Source organism: Lissotriton vulgaris, chromosome 12 (genome assembly GCF_964263255.1).
Source record: "Lissotriton vulgaris chromosome 12, aLisVul1.2, whole genome shotgun sequence".
Taxonomy (NCBI): domain Eukaryota; kingdom Metazoa; phylum Chordata; class Amphibia; order Caudata; family Salamandridae; genus Lissotriton; species Lissotriton vulgaris.
In genome coordinates, this window is record NC_141700.1 from 36,820,292 (window position 1) to 36,840,763 (window position 20,472).

At 42.6% G+C, this 20,472-nt stretch overlaps 1 protein-coding gene across 1 annotated transcript in view; it reads right to left on the reverse strand.

Moving 5' to 3' along the window:
* Window positions 1-11,368: 11,368 nt before the first annotated feature.
* SMIM7 (small integral membrane protein 7) overlaps window positions 11,369-20,472 on the reverse strand; it is a 35,233-nt gene continuing 26,129 nt past the window's right edge. The window contains exons 3-5 of the mRNA XM_086946933.1: window positions 16,623-16,675; window positions 15,466-15,556; window positions 11,369-13,740 (exon numbers count right to left, since the gene is read on the reverse strand). Coding sequence (XP_086803059.1) covers window positions 13,725-13,740; window positions 15,466-15,556; window positions 16,623-16,675 — 160 coding nt within the window. The 3' untranslated portion in view covers window positions 11,369-13,724. The remainder of the gene's footprint in view (window positions 13,741-15,465; window positions 15,557-16,622; window positions 16,676-20,472) is intronic.

The following is a 20,472-nucleotide window of genomic DNA, read 5'->3' on the forward strand; positions in this document are numbered from 1 at the left end:
TCTGTATGATATGCAGAGGATAGCCTTGCCTTTTAAATAATGTAGCAGGCTCCTAAATCTGTTCTGTGATCTAGTCAGTGAGGACATTAGTGGCTGGAGAGTTTATTATTACTTATTATTTTATTTTGGGACCTAGCTCCAAAGAGCAGTGGAGCGATTTACAGAAAGAACGTGGAGTAAACGCAAGGAATAGTTTGATCGAGAACACAAAACAAATCCCAATAACCACTGGATCAACCACTAATCTTGCGTTCCGGAAGGATGTGGTACTTTCTGCAAAGCACTTCAACACCTTGTCAGTTGTAGTAAGCGGTACATACATGCACATACAATACCTGTAAAGATGTTGATTCACCAATGAGAATGATGTTAAAGGAGTAAGAGGGTGATCCCATTAAATTCAATGCAGAATGAAACATTTTCAAGGGTGTTCTAAGGTTTCAAAAGAAGGCAGTGCAACTGAAGGCTCTGACAGCATTTTGGCAGGTTGGGAAACATTAATCAAAAGAGGAGGACACCAGTCGAATGAGCTGAAAAGTATGCAGAGAATACTTTTGTTGCAGCCTTTGCATCTCAAACATACATTATCAAATGTATCCAAAACATTGTTTTCCTTTATTGTAGCTGTTGTTAAAATCGGACATCAGCCAACGTGTTTCGTTCCAAATGGAACTTAGTCAGGGCTTGTTTATAGTGATTTCAATCCAAAAGTTCTAAATACGTGGGTCAATGGTTCCCAAGGTCAACAACAGGTAAAAGACGGTCCGCTAGTTAAAGAAGTGTTTGACGTGTCAATAGTGTAATACTCCAAATTCGGTGGCCTTAAAATTATTGGCACAAGTAATAATCCTCCACATCCACACAAGCGTAGTCATGTGCTGTCAAGAGATCCCTCGTCTGGAAATTCGTACGAATTTCCGGATGTGGGATCTCTTGACAGCACGTCGACATTGACTTGGATTATTGGCCACTACATTGGCTTTGGAACATAAAGGACGCTGAGAATTATCATCCTACATGTGACTACGCTCGTGTGAATGTGGATGATTGGGCCAATCTTTTTGTGCATGCGACTTGGATAATTGCTGGATTTTTAAAAATGACTACTTGTGCCAATAATTTTAAGGCCACCGAATTTGGAGTATTACACTATTGACACGTCAAACGCTTCTTTAACTAGCGGACCCTGTTTTACCTGTTGTTGACCATGGGAACCATTGACCAAGTATTTAGAACTTTTGGATTGAAATTACCTTCCTTTTTCCTATGAAGTATTTATCTGGTTTTCAGTGGAGTGAAAGTGCGGAAAACTCCGGAATTTGATGCACAGACTATCTAATTTTTTCTCCATTTAGAAATTGAGGTGCTTAACCGTGGTCAGCCGTATTTGTTTGTTTATCTTATAAATTGACAAATGCAAAACAATATGTAGTGTACTGTACTTCAGTTGCATTTATTAATGAATACCCCTGATAGACAGAGTGCATGCCCGTTACTTAATTCTATATGCCACTCTCCAGTTCTCAACAGCAAACTCCCAGAAGTAGCAGAATTGCAGATCCACTGCAGACTCTAAATTCACAGCAGAATCTTTATATCATCCTCTTGGTTGAGCTCGTATTTGTTATTTAATTAATAATAAAAAAAGACACGGGTTGGGAAGGAAAGCAAAACACATACTTGGGACAGGCTTTCATATTTGACCAAATTGTGTGACCCTGGTTTAATCAATTTGTCTCCATTTGCCTCACTACATGAGTGCAGACATTTCGAGTGCTTAAACTTGGATACAACACCAAAATTGCAATATAAACCTTATGTGTAAACATATATCTTTGTCATAAGACTAAATGAGTCATTTAGACCAAGGCAGACAGCCTGTTATCCCACCAAGGTCAGCGGATGCCCTGGTCTCCGCTCCGCTGGTCCACATGCACCTGCCATGTTATGAGAGCCCTACCCATCAGGCATGGGACTCGCTGTCTTCTATATATCCAGTGGTGCCATAGAGGGCAGAGAAGTATGATGAGCGGGCACTATGTTGTTTTGGAACAGCTGTGTGTGCTGGTTATTTAGAAACAACAAATGTCCCTGATGTCTGGGGAGTTTTCTCCCAGCACATGGGGTCATTTGTATTGTTTCCTCTTCAAAGCTACCTGGCTTTTCTTGGCATTCCTGAACAGGCAAATTCTCCATTCAGAAAGACCATATAAAACATGAAGGCTCTCTGGTAGGCAAACCACTGGTCAAAGACTTCCAATTGTGGATTTAGCTCAATTCTGGCATCAGAAATATGGCGGTTACTCCATCTAAGTGAGCAAGAGAACCACAAGTTTGGTGTTCGAAAGTCAAATTGAGACCTTAAGTCATTAGGAAACAGTCCCCAATTTCTTCTTCCCATTCTCTTAGAAGGAAATATGGGTGGTGGCTGTAACAGGCCTCAGGCTTAAATTGACAGATATTCTAGGTGTGAAGCCATCCAGCTGCTTGTTCCTGAGCAAGTCTTCAATCTAAGTTTGAAGCATGACACCACTGATGGAAAGTAAAACGTTTTGTATAATTAAGTTTGGGACAGACGATCAGAAGATATTCACTCAGTGATTTAGGACAGTGTACTTGGGCAACAAAACTTTCAGCCCAACATTGATATACTACTTTAGGGCAATATCTTACTCGCCCATAAGATTCCACACCAGTGAAAATATTTAGGGTAGGAATTGAAGCTGTTGATGGAGAGGGGTCAGAAGGTTTACCAGGGAATGGAGGGGAGTTATAGGGATAGGAATAGGTCACTAATGTGGAAGGAGGTTGGAGAAGTGAATTAATGAATGAATGAATGGCGTTTTTATACTGCGCAAAACTTAGCCCCAAGGGGCATCAAGGCGCAATACGAACAGACATAGAAAGTCCAGACTCCAGATAGGTAGACCAAAGGCCATTTGGGAAAGCAAGAATCTAATATGCTTGAGAGAAAAGCCAGGTTTTGAGAAGTTTTTTGAAAATTGTCAAGGAGGATTGACTGGTGAGCTCAAGGGGAAGGGAGTTCCACAGTTTGGGAGCCAAGGTGGAAAAGGCTCTACCTCCCCATCTAACCTTAGCAAACCTAGGGACTACCAGCCTATTCTTTGAAGATGAACGGAGCGTTCTAGTGGGGGTGTAGGCACACAGAAGAGATCTAATGCTTTCAGATCCTGAGCCATGGATAGCACCATGGGCCAGACAGAGAATTTTGAAAGAGATCCTAGATGGAATCCGAAGCCAGTGAAGGTCCCTTCTGGCCATTGTTGCAGACGTCCTCCTAGGGAGGCTTAGAACCAATCTGGCTGCAGCATTTTGCACCATTTGGAGGCGATGGATAGAGCCTTTATTGATGCCACCATAAAGGGCATTACAATAATCTAGCCTCGATAGTACTAGGCCAGCTGTTGCTTGTTTCCGGGCTGCCAAGGACAGGTAAGGGACAATTTTCTTTAAGATTCTGATGGTGCCACAGCAAGTAGACACTGTCCTATTTACCTGGGGGTCGAAGGAAAGGGCGGGATCAATTTGTACTCCAAGGTTCTTAGCAATAGGGGTGGGAGTCGGGCAATCTCCCAGGGATGGAGGCCACCAGTCCTTTGACCAGAGATCTTGGCTCCCTCCGAAGACCATAACTTCTGTTTTTTCACCGTTCAATTTTAAGAAATTACCTGTCATCCAATTGGAGACTGCCTCCATACAAGCTCTAAACTTGGAGGCGATCTCACAGACTGGCCGGGTGATGGATACCAAGATCTGTGTGTCATCAGCATATGACAGCACGTCCAGGCCAAAGGATCTTACCACCTGTGCAAGTGGGGTAAGATAGATGTTAAACAGTAAAGGGCTCAATGTAGAGCCCTGGGGAACCCCACATTGCACCTTTTGAGGATCGGAGAGGAAGTTGCCCATTTTTACTCTCTGCTCCCTGTGATGGAGAAAGGAGAGCAAACTGAGGGCAGAGCCTCCTAGTCCGATATCCTTGAGCCTGGAGATAAGTATTGACGGGGACAGGGTGTCAAAAGCTGCTGTGAGATCTAACAACACAAGCAGCGAAGGATGTCCCTTGTCAACCTCAGATCGAATTTTGTTTGTCACAACAGTGAGGGCAGACTCAGTGCTTTGAACTGATCGAAAACCGTGCTGGGAGCTATCAAGCATGTTGGAATTTTCAATATAAGTGGACAGATGTTGACTTATGTGGGATTCCAGAATCTTGGCTGGGGCCGGGAGTAAGGAAATAGGGCGGTAATTCTTCAAGATCCCTGGGTCTAAGGAGGGTTTTTTAAGCAGAGGCCTAACAATAGCGGTTTTCCAGGAAGAGGGAAAGATACCCTCTTGGATCGCCAACTTCATAACTTCCAGTAGCGGGGGAAGCACCGACCCTCTGCAAGTTTTTAAAATTTTTAGCGGGCAGGGGTCAAGAGGCGAGCAGGACTTTGTGGCATCAAGTAGAAGATTGAGATCTTCTATAGATAAAGAGGGAAAACATGTAAGTGAAGGTTTCAGCAAAACATCAGTCTTTCCGTTTCTATCAGGGATGGAGAGGGAGGATTCTGGTGCCTTAGCGTTAAGCTCTTGGTTTTTAATTTCGAGCACACTATAGATATCCGCAATCTTATCATGGAAAAAACTCGCTAAGCTTGAGTAATAAAGGTTTGTCATAAGGGGGTGGCTGAAAATATAACAAGCATTTGCAATGCAATAGGTCTTGCATTAGGAAAGTTTAAGCTATTGGTATTCTAAATAACACATTTTTTATTTATGTGTCCATTTTGAAAATAGCTATATTAATAGCTTTGTCATTTCCAATGCCAATAGTTTTAACTTTCGCAAATGTGACACCTATATGCAATATGTGTTTTATTTACGTGACATAGATGTATTGATATTACAAATAACAATGGCTTTTAATTTTTTAAAATAATTAATACTTAAATAAAAGTTATTGTCATTTATAATGGCAATACCTTAAACTTTTGTAAATAACTTTTGTGAATATTATGTTCAGTGTATTTTATTGTGACAAAAATCCAAGAACAGAAGTGAAATATTAACATCTTTTTGTGTCATTTGTAATAAAGCTTGAAACATTGAGAGAACATATTTGAACCAGCTGCTGAATAGTTGCACAGATTGATGCTGTGGTGGCGCTGAGTGATCTTGTGGTGGTGCTGAGTGATGCTGTGGTGGTGTGATAGATAGAGTGAGGGCAATAGATAGATAGAGGTAGGGTGATAGATAGAGGGAGGGCGATAGATAGATAGAGGGAGTGAGGGCGATAGATGGATAGAGTGAGGGCGATAGATGGATAGAGTGAGGGCGATAGAGTGAGGGCGATAGATAATTAGAGTGAGGGCGATAGGTAGATAGAGTGAGGGCGATAGGTAGTAGATAGAGTGAGGGCGATAGATAGAGTGAGGGCGATAGAGAGAGTGAGGGCGATAGAGAGAGTGAGGGCGGTAGAGAGAGTGAGGGCGGTAGAGAGAGAGAGGGCGATGGATAGAGTGAGGGCGATAGATAATTAGAGTGAGGGCGATAGATAATTAGAGTGAGGGCGATAGGTAATTAGAGTGAGGGCGATAGGTAATTAGAGTGAGGGCGATAGATAGAGTGAGGGCGATAGATAGAGTGAGGGCGATAGATAGAGTGAGGGCGATGGAGAGAGTGAGGGCGATGGAGAGAGTGAGGGCGATGGAGAGAGTGAGGGCGATGGATAGAGTGAGGGCGATAGATAATTAGAGTGAGGGCGATAGATAATTAGAGTGAGGGCGATAGATAATTAGAGTGAGGGCGATAGATAATTAGAGTGAGGGCGATAGAGAGAGTGAGGGCGATAGAGAGAGTGAGGGCGATAGAGAGAGTGAGGGCGACAGATAGATAGAGTGAGGGCGACAGATAGATAGAGTGAGGGCGACAGATAGATAGAGTGAGGGCGACAGATAGATAGAGTGAGGGCGACAGATAGATAGAGTGAGGGCGACAGATAGATAGAGTGAGGGCGACAGATAGATAGAGTGAGGGCGACAGATAGATAGAGTGAGGGCGACAGATAGAGTGAGGGCGATAGATAGAGTGAGGGCGATAGATAGAGTGAGGGCGATAGATGGATAGAGTGAGGGCGAAGATAGATAGAATGAGGGCAATAGAGTGAGGGCGATAGATAGATGTGATGCATATACTTCATAAAAGCAGCCTTTTTCAAACTGCATAAGTTGTCTTTTTTGGTTTGCACAAAGCTTTTTGTAGCTCCTGCATTTTCAAAAGCTATGTAGGAACGGAAAGAGTTTAATCAAATAACCCTATATGTGCAAAGACAACCACGGTGCTACACTGCACACACAGAACCTAATACATTAGCCGATGGGGGTGGAAAACCTGGCAACCATTTCCAAAATACAATATGACATGAACCCCTTCCCAAAGTTTGGAGGGAGATTTGTAGCAGCACTTATTAGATTTCTGAAGTTGCGTTTTAAAGTGCAAAAAAGAACGAGTGGACTTATGGCGCGCAAGAGGATGACAGGGTGCATCTCTCATTGATGTACTTACTTCCTGGAACTTTGTCCAAAGGGATTCTCAACTTATTGCTTGACAAATACTTCAGAAATGTTCATTTGCAGATTAACATAGAAGAACGTTGCTACAGCACAAATACTGTGATGTAACTTCACCAAGCTCTACTAACAGGAATAAAGTAAATGGAATTTCTAGCACTTTGTTAAAGGGATTTTTAACACATGTTCTCTTTGTGCTCACATTTAGTTTACCCGCGTAAATATCCTATGAGATGGGACACGTTAAAGACTTAAGAGGATCTAAAACCACCATGATAACATTACATTTAATCATTTGAAAATTGTTAGAATAAAGCTATATAAATACATTAAAATCAACTATACAATCCAGTTCTTCATAGCCCATCACAATTCCAACAAATGCATAGCTACAGTATTAATTAAAAATGTTCCAAACCTCAGCAACCAAATTAACTAAAACTGTGTGCTCTGAATTAATCAATGTTTTAAAAATAGATGATTCTTCACTGATTGTGTTCTTGCTAAATCTTTGAGCCTGTTAGCAAAGATATTTGCTGGTACATTCCAGGCCAGGCTGAATAACTAGTTAACAGAGCCTGGAGGCTACCATTGCACCAGACTGGGTCTCAGTGGGGTAGGACTGTCAATCACAGGGAAATCGTCCTTGTCTCTGTGGTGAAAGGGAGGGTATTGGAGGGGTACTCACCACTGTATTGTGCATTTGCTGTATTTCCTGGCGATTTTGACAACCATGACCACGCAAAACTACAATCTAACCTCTTGCTGATGCGCATTCAGAGAAGCCTGTTGACCGCTATCAGCAAATTTGTACAGGCAACTGGGGGTAAGCTATTCTGCGAAATACTGTGTGATACAAACATGAGAAATACAACACAGAGGTCATGTAGGGGTGGCTTCTTGCACCCCTGATTTTAAATTTGAATATTTGTGACTGGAATTCTAAAACGAAATGTTGCCTTATAAACTAGTCGGTCTAAAGCTTGCTTCAAACACATAATGTACTTTTAAATATTTATATAATGCATCTAACACCGAAGGAGGGGCACAAACACTTTATACTGAAGCAGTAGCATGAACAGAGGATGCAAAAAGATAGGTAGGAGGCAATACGTTTGGTCCAGAGTTCCAATAGGGCCCAGTAAAGCAATACTTCTGGGAGGAAACAAAAAAACATGCATTGAAGTGTGTCGGAGCCAACCACGGAGGAAAAGCAGCAGGCGCACTCAGTCTAGGAGCTCGGGCATTCTCGGAAACACTGCTAGCAAGCGTTGGCTTGTGTGACAGAAAGCCGTAGGTGAGGGGCGTGGAGGGCCCCGGCAAGGCAGGTGAGGGGCGAGGGTGCAGTCTGGACGCTGCGGGTTGCCTCAACGTTCAGAAGGACGAGTGAGGGGCCGGGGCAGGTGAGGGAGTCAAATGGTGTAAGTGTAGGAGCAGAGACCACCCACAGATCCGAGCGCAGGGGAAGGCATCAGAGGGGGTGGGTGCAGAATCGGAGCAGAGGTGAAGACGCCTGTGAGGTAGGCGAATGCAGCAGTGTGTGCAAATGCTTATACACGGGGACACAAACGCTCTCCTGAGTAGGTGAGGGCAGCCAAGGAACCTAGAGAGGCAACTGGGCGAGAGCCAAAGCAGAATGTGAGAAAAGCCCAAACTTGAATGCACAGAGAGAAAGTAGCTCAGATAGAAGGAGTGCAGCTGACGAGGATGGAGGCACTCTGAATGAGTTCTGATAGACGTCAGAGAAGAGCCCGGAAATACCCGCTATCATCCGCCCAGGTCTGAGTCAGCTGCACCAGCAGAGTAGCGCGAGCCTTGCATTTTGATCAAGGGCCCTTTGACGCTGAGGCTGCAGCAGCTGAGAAACAAGCGCACACAAAAACAAGCATTGGCCATGAAAGAGACACGGCCTCGCGGCCGTGAAATTGAAAGCACGGCCCTGAGACGCGCTCTGTAGTAGGGGAGGGCCAGGGGTAGATGGTGAGTCAAGAGATCAACCAATGGCGTATGCGGTAGGGGCCGCGTGGACTCCGTGGGACATGTGTAGGCAAACAGAGCCTGACAGAGTTGGCCTGGAGTCAGCTGCACCAGCGGAGGAGCGCGAGCCTTGCATTTGGAGGAGAGGGCCCTTTGACGCTGAGGCTGTAGCAGCTGAGAAACAAGCGCATGCAAAAACAAGCATTGGCCATGAAAGAAACACAGCCTCGCGACCGTGAAAGTGAAAGCACGGCAGTGAGACGCGCTCTGTAGTGGGGGAGGGGCAGGGGTAGATGGTGTTGAGGCAGACGGTGTTTAATGTGCACGCGCGTCTCGCAGGACTGGCATTGCTTTGAAGGCTGATGGCGGGGGAGCAGCTTGGTAGGCATTCCATTGAAGTGTGGTGCGAGGCTGTGCACGCGCGTCATATGAACTGCACGTAATCCGCGCTTGGTCAAGAGTTTGTTTCGCCTCCTACACCCTCGCCTATTAATAGGATAGTGACTCAGTTTAATTTTATGTACCATAGCATCATGACGAGGTAGTCACCTGATGATGGGTGGATGACATTTAAGCTGCTTGAAAAGATCACCCTGAGAACAGGATTCACAAAGTGAGCCAAGCCAAATTGAAGAAAGCCAGGTTCTACTTTGTGCCGAGGGTGTGATTTCAGAAGTAGGGAAATGTTTGTGTGCAGAATTAACGTTCTTAAGCATGAGTCAGAGTTAAAAAGACAGGATTTCAGGAACAGGGATGTATCAATAGTATGCAATTTGGACAAAAATGTGTGTGGTGGGGAGGTTCTTGTCCATCGGATTGGTGCACGGTGGGTAGTGGGAGCAAAAGTGGTGACAGGAGCGGCTAGAAACATGGTGCCTTCATTTCAGAAGAGAGGGGTTTTATCCATTTCCCGAAGTGATTAGTTTCAGGAGTCACCCTTTACAGCGACACATTAAGGAGCCTAGGTATGGGTGCTGAATAGGAGAGAAAAATTAAATTACAGTCACACTCCTGATTCAATCTCAGTTTAACTTGTGCTAATTAGCATTCCTCAATTCTAGGTTACCTATCTTTTTGTCCGTCTAGGGCTACTTGGGTCATTTTCATCAGGTTTAATCACCAACTTGGTTTTTCAACATTATTTTTCACGACCTGGATTTTCCTTTCTGGTATATAATTTTAGCTAAACGTGGTACTCAGAACATGTCCATTATTGAGCGATATTCCTTTATTTAGGAACTATTCCCTGATGAAGGGCCCACCAGAAATGCATTGGGGTTTCTTGAACATGTGAAGAAGTGTGAAACAAACCCTATGATGTAGCGTGAATTGAAACATTACCATTCTGGAAACAATGAAAAGGAATAAAAGAAAATTGTAATTTAATTACAATTGGATGCACTTTTTTTACCTCCACAAAATATAACCATAAAGAGTGCCAAGTGGGGTTGTTTTTTCCTGTTTGGAGAACGCCTTACACATATGCTGACTGGGAAAGCCATGTGACACTTGTGGCTCATTCCTGATAAGATCTAACTGGAAGGTAGCAGCTGGGGCAAGAATAATGAGGACACTAGATGTGGCCTAATGGTTAGAGTGGTTAAGCTCAAAGCTGGGGAACTGGGTACGAGGCTCATCCTGTGATTCTGGCCAAATCACCTAATCTCCCAGTCCCTAACAAAACAAACGTATCCGTCTGTAAAGCAACTGGTGCTCATGTCAAACGCTCGGATACCTTTCGGGTCTAGTTCGTGCTCTATAAAACTCTACACCCCCCCAAAAAAAAATCAGTACAGGCCATACAACTTGCCTGGGCCTCAGTGTGCATGTGCCTGAATGATGTTCTTGCAGGCTGCCTTTACCCCGGGAGGAAAGAGGATCACGTAAGCAATATGTAGGTGACACCAGAAATTCTATTAGTATGAACTGTTATTTTTCAATAAAAAAGTTAAAATAACAGATGTATCACATGCACAATGCATTGGTTATGATGCCACATATTTAAAGGCCAGTCATTTAACGTTTCTTTCATTTGTGCAAAATAGCACCTAAAGAGGCGATTTTTCAAATATCTACCTGCAAGATAACATGCTCCCTCAACAGGCTGACTCTCTGCAGTTTATAACAAGTTACACATTCTTGAAGGTAGTTCCACCTAATTTAACAGAGGTGGGCCTTTACTGGGAGCTGGATGCAAGTTGAAGTGGAGAGTATCACAGTACAAAGACTTTGTTTGTTTAGATGATGGTGCCCTATAAATATGAGTGAATGTATTATTTGTAGAAAAATTAATAGAACACAGCAAAAAGATACGGTGTATTTTCCACTGTTGTTAGCTCACAATATCAGGGCATGGGCCGTTGATCAAGGCTAATATTTTCACAACTTTTATATCCGCAGCCGAAACGACTCCAATGCTCAGACTGAAGTCTGTGCCATCTTTAGCTCACAATAATCTCGGACCAATCTGTAGCCCCAGTTTTCATCCTTTCTTGCATCTTGATCAGCAATCTGGCACACAATCCATCTCACCCTCTGACCAAAAGTCAAGCACTTCATATATATGTAGTGAAGCATGCGCTTTACCTCTGGTGTCTGTTGCGCCTTCTATGCCGGTTATTCCTGCCACTGTCTGAGGCTTCTTAAATCATTGGAATACAGTTTCTTGCTATTTCTAAGAGTGCTTATTTGATCTTTTGGGACCACAGATCCGATGAGTAATGTCACTCACACCTCTCCATGCACCACCACAGGGCTACGCCATTCTCCTACAGCCTAGTAGTCTATGATGATACAAAAATAGCATATAGTGCAAATTTCATGGGAAGAATTTTTATTTACAACAAATATGTGGTGGATGCTTAAACAAACGAATAATATGAAGCATGAGGTCCAGAAGTGTTTATTCCACTTCATAATATAAAACGCTGTCCAGCGAAACAGAGCCTACTAGGGCCGGTCACCGTGGGCCATAGAAACCAATGACCTGGAACATACTTTCGGAAAGATACAGCAGATGGTGTGCCAAAACAGTCTTCACAAAATAATTAATCTGACTGAAAGAATTTCGCAAAATGTTTCCAAGGTAACCAAACGTACACTTCTGGGCTGGCAGAGGATGTTAATGACAGGAGTGAAGCAGTGCAATGTCCTTGCTAGGAATGAAGTGTTTTGAATTCTGTTGAAATGGATAAAACAAGCCAGAAACAAAAAAGATAAATAAAGATGGTGTAAACACTCCACAGCGATGATTCAGGAACACTGTCCCAGCACTACAGCAATAGTGCAGGAGCCATGTGACAGTACTACAGGAATATAGCAGTTCTACAGCAATAGTACAGGAGCACTGTGACAGCAGTGCAGGCATATAGTAGTACAAGAGCAACAGTGCAATTAAATGACAGTCGTACAACAGCAATAGCATAAAAGGACAATGTAATCACAGCAGGAATAGAATGGAGGGACTGCTGCATCACTACAGCAGTACTGCAGCACTACAGCAATAGTGCTGGAGTAGTGTGACATCACTAGCCCGTACTACAGAAAGAACACAAGAGAACTGCAGCAGTATAGCAGTACTAGCGCAACAGAACAGGAGCACCGCAGCAGAACTACTGCAAGTGCAGCAGAACAGGAACACAGACGTACTACAGCAGAGTTGCAAAAATATGTCAGTACCAAAGTACTACCTGCGCTCTGAACCAGCAGAAATACAACAGCACTGCAGCAACACTGTAACAGTACTGAAGACGTAATGTAGCAATTCTAGTGAAGACCACCCATTCCAACACAGTGAGCTGCATTCGTTAGAGGTGCAATGTTAAACCATCTTTCCTGGTGCCCTCCTAATATGCCCCACCAGCCCTCCAACCGTGATCGTGGAAAGCAAGCATGTGAAAACACTTGGACTAAACACGCCCCAAGGTTTCACGTAAGTTTATTGGTCCAAAAAGCAGAAATTGCTGCTCTCATTTCGCTGATACTTACTCCTTCCTAAGAGACGCCCTTAGGTTCTCAGCTCGGGGTGGGACATACAGACACAGTTGTTTTCCCTCTGGCACAGTTTTGCACTTTCATGTTGTGCTTCTTTTTCAACAACTTTCCAAGATGAGCATCATCAAGCCCTATGGCAATTTCATTCTTTCTGGAAGAACCTCTAGTGGCCAAGGGTTTAATGAACTTGGCATCTGAACTTTACTCTCCTGAAGGTGTCAGGTAAAAAGGCAGGCAGTGTGAAGAGCTCACATGCTGTCGGTCACCTACCAGTTAGCACTATCAATCCAGAACTTTTCGCATCAATTAAATTCACCTCTTCAGTTCACCCAAGTCAATACAAGAACTACAGCATCAGAATTTCTACCAGTCTGAAAAGCGCCCTAGCATCAGCCTGCAATGTTCAAGAAATGGTGGGTATTCACACAGCTCCTTCGACTGCTGGTTAGCTGTGTCCGAGGATTTTTGGTGGTGTTAAGTGGATATTAAGCATGTTTATTGGAAAAAAGGTGTTTTCCAGCAGCTGCTTGAAGAGAAGTTCCAATGGTAATTTCAGCATGGACTGTTGCCCATCAATGCCAGTCTTCCACCATATTAACTCATATTTTTCGGAATGGATCATAAGCCTTCAAGAGGTGGTCTGGGAGAAGATTATTGCAAGATTGGGAGCATATGCAAGTATGAGATGGGGGAAAAAAAGGTGCACACATTTGGCCCCTCATCAAACAAAACCTATATTTTATAACAGAATTTGACAACATGTATCAAGACAGTCCAACTGAAGGTGTACTGCTGCTAGGAAATTCAAAAAGCAGTAGAAGACTGTGCTTTCCAGTAGAATGTATGCCAAGTTGATATAGTTTTATGAGACAATGGAAATTATACTCTACAAAGACAAAAAAAATTGTAGACCACTTATGCCCAATGTTGAAGACAAGAAAGTTCTAAGTAACAATTGTTTTTACAAATTTCAGTACAACTGTACGGGTCCCTTTAATTACTAGAAGAACACAACATAGGAAAGTCTGCAGCTTAAAACCTATTAAAAAAAATATGAGTCTCGACTTCCTGGAAACGTTGCAGAGGGTTGCATGTGTGTCTTAATATCTTCATTGTCAAAGGCGTTTATTGTCCGACGACTCTATTTTCGACTCACTCTCCCTTGTGTACTTCTGATTTTCAAGAACCAAACAATCTAAGAAATGAGAAAGACAAAAATAAGTAAGTCAGAGTACGTAGAGGCAGAGCACTGGTCCTCCAAAGTTTTAAACAGTAGAAAGGTTTATGGGAGAAGAAAAAAGAGGTAGAGCTTTAAAGCAGATGCTGCAAGGAAGCATTCTCCGCAACGTGCAACCAGTTTAATGGTAACTGCAGAGGGATGCCCTGGGTAAGACACAAATCCAGACAAAGACCTCTACCACCCCTGCATACCTGGCAATTTTGGCAATCACGGTTTATGAGTCTGTGTTTATCACTATTTGTTTTCACCTGATATCCTGGGTGGAAATGGCCGCAGGTGCCCCTGTAAATCAGTGCTGGACATGTAGAGTGGTGCTCACAAATTCATACAGCTGGTTATGTGGGACTTACATTATTTAAGGAGGACCTCACTAAAGCATTTAATTTCTGCAGAAAACTAACAAAAACTATCCTAAAAAGACACAACACTAATGAGGAGCCACAAAATACAGCTCTGGTAAACATTTGGAAAGTCTATTTGTGAGCCTGAAAGAGGAACAGTCTTTAGTTAACCAGGACCTGGATAGCCATGGTGAAGTTCAGGTGTTCTGGGCCCTGCCGGCGGACGCCAAGCAGGACAGCAAACACTTTAAACAAAGCTTTCTGAGACCCCCACGTGATGACCCGAAGGATTCTGCGAGGCCTACATGTCTTTGTTTTAGAAAGGGGCAGTAAGGGCACCCACATTTCACAATCATTACAAAGTCATAGCAAGTTTGATGTACACCATACAAATTCTGAAAACATAAAATACAAAGTAACATTACACCATGTCATGGACAAAGGAGAAGACTTACAAGAGGATTTAAAGGGGACCTGCGCTCAACCTCTAAATGGGTGGGGTGGTGGCTGTCTATGGGAGGAGGGGCTGGGGGGTGTAGAGTTACAGGCCCACACATGAATCAGGAGGGGGTCCAACTTCCAGGTCTGAAAGGTCAGAATCGGAAGAAAGGTAATAAACTGCCGTGGGTTTACATTTTTACATTCTGGCCACAGCAGATAAGCAGACACAAGTCTCTAACTTTCTTCTTTGCCTGCAAAGTGCACAGTAAGCGTGCCACTCCATCTAAAATCTGTCTTAATGTTTGCTGGGCCCATCGCCTTATGCCACCTCTCAGAGGCTGGAGGTCTTGCAGTGGACTGAAGCACATATCCGCTCTTAACAAGGAGTTCTGTGGGACAAAATGAGATATGCTGTGTAGCAGCTCCAACCCATCAATTGATAGTGGGAGAGCGCCGGCCAGCTGAAGACAGACAAACTGACAAGACGGGCCATATACTTGTTGCACTCCTTGTAGTTTTTCCCATCTCTTATGCATTCCCACAATAACTCAACTCCCTTCTCTGGGGAGACTGTGCAGAAACTGAAGGGAGGTAGGAGAGAGAAGGGGTGCAAATGGGGGAGACAACAATCATTTTGTAAATTAGCCTAGGCACCATCTCCACTGGCACAACCGGACATCCCAAGTGACTTGACAGGCATGTTATTCTATTATGTCACGTGAAATAAACAATATGTTGTGCGCTTTCCTCTATGCAGATTGCAAGATCATTGTTACAACTGTGCCCTAAATCAATGACATTCACCGCATCCAAATGTGCAGCCCTTTGATCAAGGAGTTGATTTTTTGCTTTTATTTGTTTCAAAAATAACAATGAGGGCGGTCCGACAGATACTTACACTATCATACAAAACATCATAAATATGTTCCACAAGGCAATGAAAATCCGGAAGTATCGCAGGCTCAGCAAGAACTCTCGAATATTGTCACCTAGAAAATAAAGAGGAAAGTAAGTCTATCAAACTGTTAACTTTTGAAAGTTATCTTTAGCATGGCTTCAACAATTTTCATGTTTAAACCAACACACCAACCCTTTGCCAAACTAACGAAAATGATTTTATGGCAAAAAGCAACACAAACTGAAAACATACTGAATGGATATTAAGAATAAGTTATAATCCAGCGCAGCATTTCAAAAAATATTTTTTGAATGAAACCTCCTTCAGCTATTTAGAAACACCGATAACATATTTAAAACGGATTTTGAATATTATTTGTCCTGATGAACTCTACAGTTCAGATCAGTAGATTATACAATGTACTTGCAACTCCATCTGACGACAGGTGATGACTTGTTCTGGTGCTTAGAATACAAAACTACTATCCTTACAAAAGACTTTGCAGACACTTAAGGTTGGTGGAGGGGACCTTCTGCTCAAATGGGCTGAAATGGATAGGGGAGCAGCAGAACGACAAAGTGAAACAGGAGATTTTTCTGATGGATAAGAAAACAAACATGGAAAAGTCCACAAATATTTATATTCAGTTCTCTCCCGCGGGGCAGAGACTTAACACCTTAGATGCGGCGCAAATATCCCTCCCCAGTGCTGCGCTGTCCATTGGAACTAGTGCTGAATGGACGTCCAATGGACGTGCGCAGCACTGGGGAGGTAGTGCTGCCGTCGGCCAACGCCCCGACGCAGCACTTAAGAGGTTAACAAATGTGTCATGAACGTGTAGACATCTTAGTGAAGTTCTCATTGTACATTCTGGGTGAGAGGAAGGTGTAACTGAAGATCATCTGATGCTTTCACGCCTGTCTAATATTGCATTACTGGAAGTCACCCCCAAGCTGAGAAAACAAAATACACTCCAGTAACATGTTGTGGAAACAGAAAATACAATACTTGTTAGCAGAATAATCTGCAAATGTAATCAGCAAACATGTGTTTGTCAAGAAACGCACAATCTTCAACACTTGCAGGACCGACTGTCAAAATTGAACTTGAATCACGGCTTAAACAAAGAAAAGCCAAAACATGCATCGTGTATTCACCTGTCGTTGGTTCCCCAGACTCATCACCAAAGCCCTGTGTGTCCTTTTTCTTCCTGCGAGCCAAGAATAATAGAGAAGGGAATAATAATTACCCAATTACACTTCCTTTGTAGAATCCATTGACAATGAAAAACCACAAGATGGGCAAACCATTACGGCTAAAAGTGAATTTCAATGATTTACTAAGAAAGAACAGGAAATCACACAAGTGCCTTGAAGCATATCAACTTAGTAAATAACATAAGCGCTTTGAAGCATACCAACATACGCACTATAGAAATCACCTTAAAAAAACATCACCATTTAAAATAAAAGTGTAATGTGAAAATGCCTTTTTAAAAGAGCCCTCTCTCTGCATGGACAAATAAATAGATAATTTGAGTTATTAGCCCTATCCACGTTTTGATTTGTTGAAACTGAGTTTAAAAGGCTCTGGAAGCTACAATTTCAATGAATTAGAAAGATCTTCCATTCTTTTTGCTCCTTAGTGTGGACCTCTTGATGGTTCGGGCAACTGGCTCCCTGGAACGGACAGACCTCCTTCATACTGTGATAACCCCCCTCGCTGCTTATGCTTCTCCCCCCTTTGTGAGAGACTCAAACATTTATTAAAAACGAAACTGCATTAGTTGGTTGTACTAAGGGCCAAACTGCTTTTCACACTTCAGTCTATAGGTAAGGTCGCCTAGTGTCTAATCCCACGGTGACCACTGGAAAGCTGAGTTTGGTAGGGCTCTTCTCTATTTAGAAGAGCCACATGTGGGAGCAGAGAATGGATATCTGTCCAAACTCAACAGAAGCCTGTTCTAAAGTTCCACCTCCCCATAAATGTTTGTAGAGGAGAATTCATGTCCTGTCCTTCATTAAGAAATTAATTGTGTGATTTGCTGCTTCTACACAGTATGTGGAGAATTAGAATAATAACCCTAGGTAACTGGAATGAGAGTTTACTACAGAAACACTAGCCACATCTCATTTCACTTCTGGCCTCTGAGAATTTCACCACAAAATGACCACAAGCTGCTGTGGAAGCTGTTGTCCAAGATAACTGTTCTTAGGGAAAATGAAAAACCCAGCAACAAAAGACCAGAATCGCAACAATTTTTACACTTAATTGCACAGAATGTTGCATCTAAGTGCAAAAATGTCTGATTCCAGGTCACAAAACGATGATCCGCAAACGTTTATGTCCAGAACGTTTTGTTCACCCCCGTAGAGTTTCAGCAGTGCTATGTTATGGCAGAGTTCTGCAGACATATGCTCATGGGAAAGGGTAAGAAAGAGAGCATCACCAAGAGAAAGGCAGTGGGTGACAAGTGGGAAGGTGGTGGACACTCACCAAGTATACCGGGTGGATATTTACAAAACTTCCCAATGATTTTTACACATAAATTGCAGTTACAATTTGTGCAAATTAAGGTTACAGTCAGTCAGCAATTTGGGTGTAATAAAAAAAGCAACAAAAAAAACACACCAAGACAGCCCAATATTTGGAGAGAGGTAAGTTTTCTCCATTTGGTAAACAAACCATGGGATGGGAAAAAACTTTAAATTACAAGGGCTTATTCTCACATCTGCGTTACTTACTCCCGCGGGCTTTCTACCACAAGTAAAATTAGGAAAGTAGCAGTGCATATGCACAGCTAAGATTTATAAGGTTAAATACGGAGCGTAATATGCTATTAACAACCAATGTTGAGTGTGGGGAGGGCCATGAATATTTAGAAGCATAGCCATTAGGGGTCACAATGCCCCCACTCATCAAAGATGATACATAGCATGACTCTGTATATATGGTTATGGCATGGTATTTTTCATGAGTATTTGTTTTAATACAAAATTATTTAACTAAAAGCAGGCTTCAAGGGCTACATTTGTTCAATAAGGTAAAATAGCATTGAAGAGTCCTCCTGACTATCAGGAGAGAGATTTCCCTCTGTATAAGGAATTCCCACACGCCATCTGTGAGGCACTAAATGGTGTTATTCTAATATCAGTTTTGCTTTACTGTGGTAATAATTTGAATTTGACCTTTGCACTGCAATAATAAATGCGTGAATGCACATTTATTAGTACAGTTGCTGGGCCACATTGATCAACACTGCCCTGGCGCGTATGAGTGTGTGTGTTTGTTTTTTTAACTTAAAACTGTCTAGACAAATAAGAGAACACTAGGCCAGACCTAAAAAAAAAGATAGATTGGAGCCGCACCACAACTTGTCAAAAAAAGTCCATTAAGAAATATGCATAGATATTCGAAGAATCCTAATCCAATGAAATGAGTCGCTGCTAATGCAAGATATATGATGTTTTTCTTCTTTATTATTCCATTCGTACAAAACCATAAGCCAACGTCTTTCGTCCTTTTTACATAGGACTTCTTCAGGGCGATATCAATCTAGGGAAACAAATCATCCAGTATGTTGTTACCCGGTTGCAACAATTGACTCGAGCGAAAATAACCATATGGTATCTGTTCAAATTTTCAAATGAATAGTCCAAGTGGAGTGGGTACAATTTTGTAACGTAATCCAATATCCAAATGTATACGGTTTCAAGTAGCGCGTGGTGTGAAAACCAAAGGACAATATTAGGCTTGCAAGTTCAGTTAAGAACTAGCACATAGCGATGGAGAATATCCACCCTGACTTGAATCGAAGTACAGCCTGGCGTACTACCGCCTTCCAAGCAACCACAGACCTAAAACTAACAATAAAAAAGACATTCCTAAATGAGCAAAGCATTGGTTTACCTTTGTAAGCCATTATTTAACACTAACCCTTCTGCTGACTTTGGGACTTCCACCAGGAACTAAAGCTAATTTAATTAGTAGATTCGGCGTCTTTTGAGGTCGTGAAATAAAACAAAGCAGAAAAATAAAAACACGATTTACATTTACTTTCATAGTATCAAGGTTCAAACTTCCCTGTAAATCAAACGAGCTGAAAAACATGAGATCATCCTGTGTCGTAATAAGAGGCTCCTTTGGGAGGTTAGTCCCTCAACACTATTATAGCTTGTCAGTTCAGCAATACTTTGCACAGAGAGCTCTACAGAAGCCCCCCATGTACAACCAAAATTACCTTCCTTGACATCATTGTTTTTTGGGGTTGGGACTAGAGCTGAAATGTCATAAATAAAGGAAATAAAGGCACTGCTTACTTTGATGGCGTGGAGTGCAAATACCACCTCATTTGAAGTATACCAACAACATACATTATCAAGTTTAGATTTGAGGGATTTTTTTTTAAGTAGTACTTTAAAGCCATCTATACAAGCTCTGCTTGGCAATGTTGCACAAAATACAGAAACTATAATATAATTTGCTTATGTGCAAGACATGTGTATTTCCAAACCACTACTATGCAGCAGCCAGACTGCTCTCCGGCACACCTAAGTATGCTTCTATCTCAGCTGAGATTAAAAAGCTCCACTACCTGCCGGTTAAAAGGCTCTGTGTGTGGTCCATAAATCCCTCCAAGGCTACGGACCCCTTCAGCTGAAACGTAACTTCCAGTGGTATGTTCCTAGAAGAACTCTGCGCTCCTCAGAAGCAAAACAGGTATCAGTGCCCTTTGTAAAGAAGTACAACTGGGGGGGCAAAAGTTGTGTGGTTGGAGCTGCCAAGGCATGGAACGATTTACTGATGCATCTTAGGTGTATAACCAATCACCTGGACTTCAGGAGGGCCTTGAAGACCTGGCTCTTCCAGCCAACTAGTTACCCTCTCTCTCCCGTGTTTAGGCCTCCGTAGGACATTTGGTTTCAGCGCCAGGACACCCTCGGGTAACAGTTTGCGCTCAAAAAGTTTCAATAACATAACATCAATAACATAGTATTGGGTCAGACA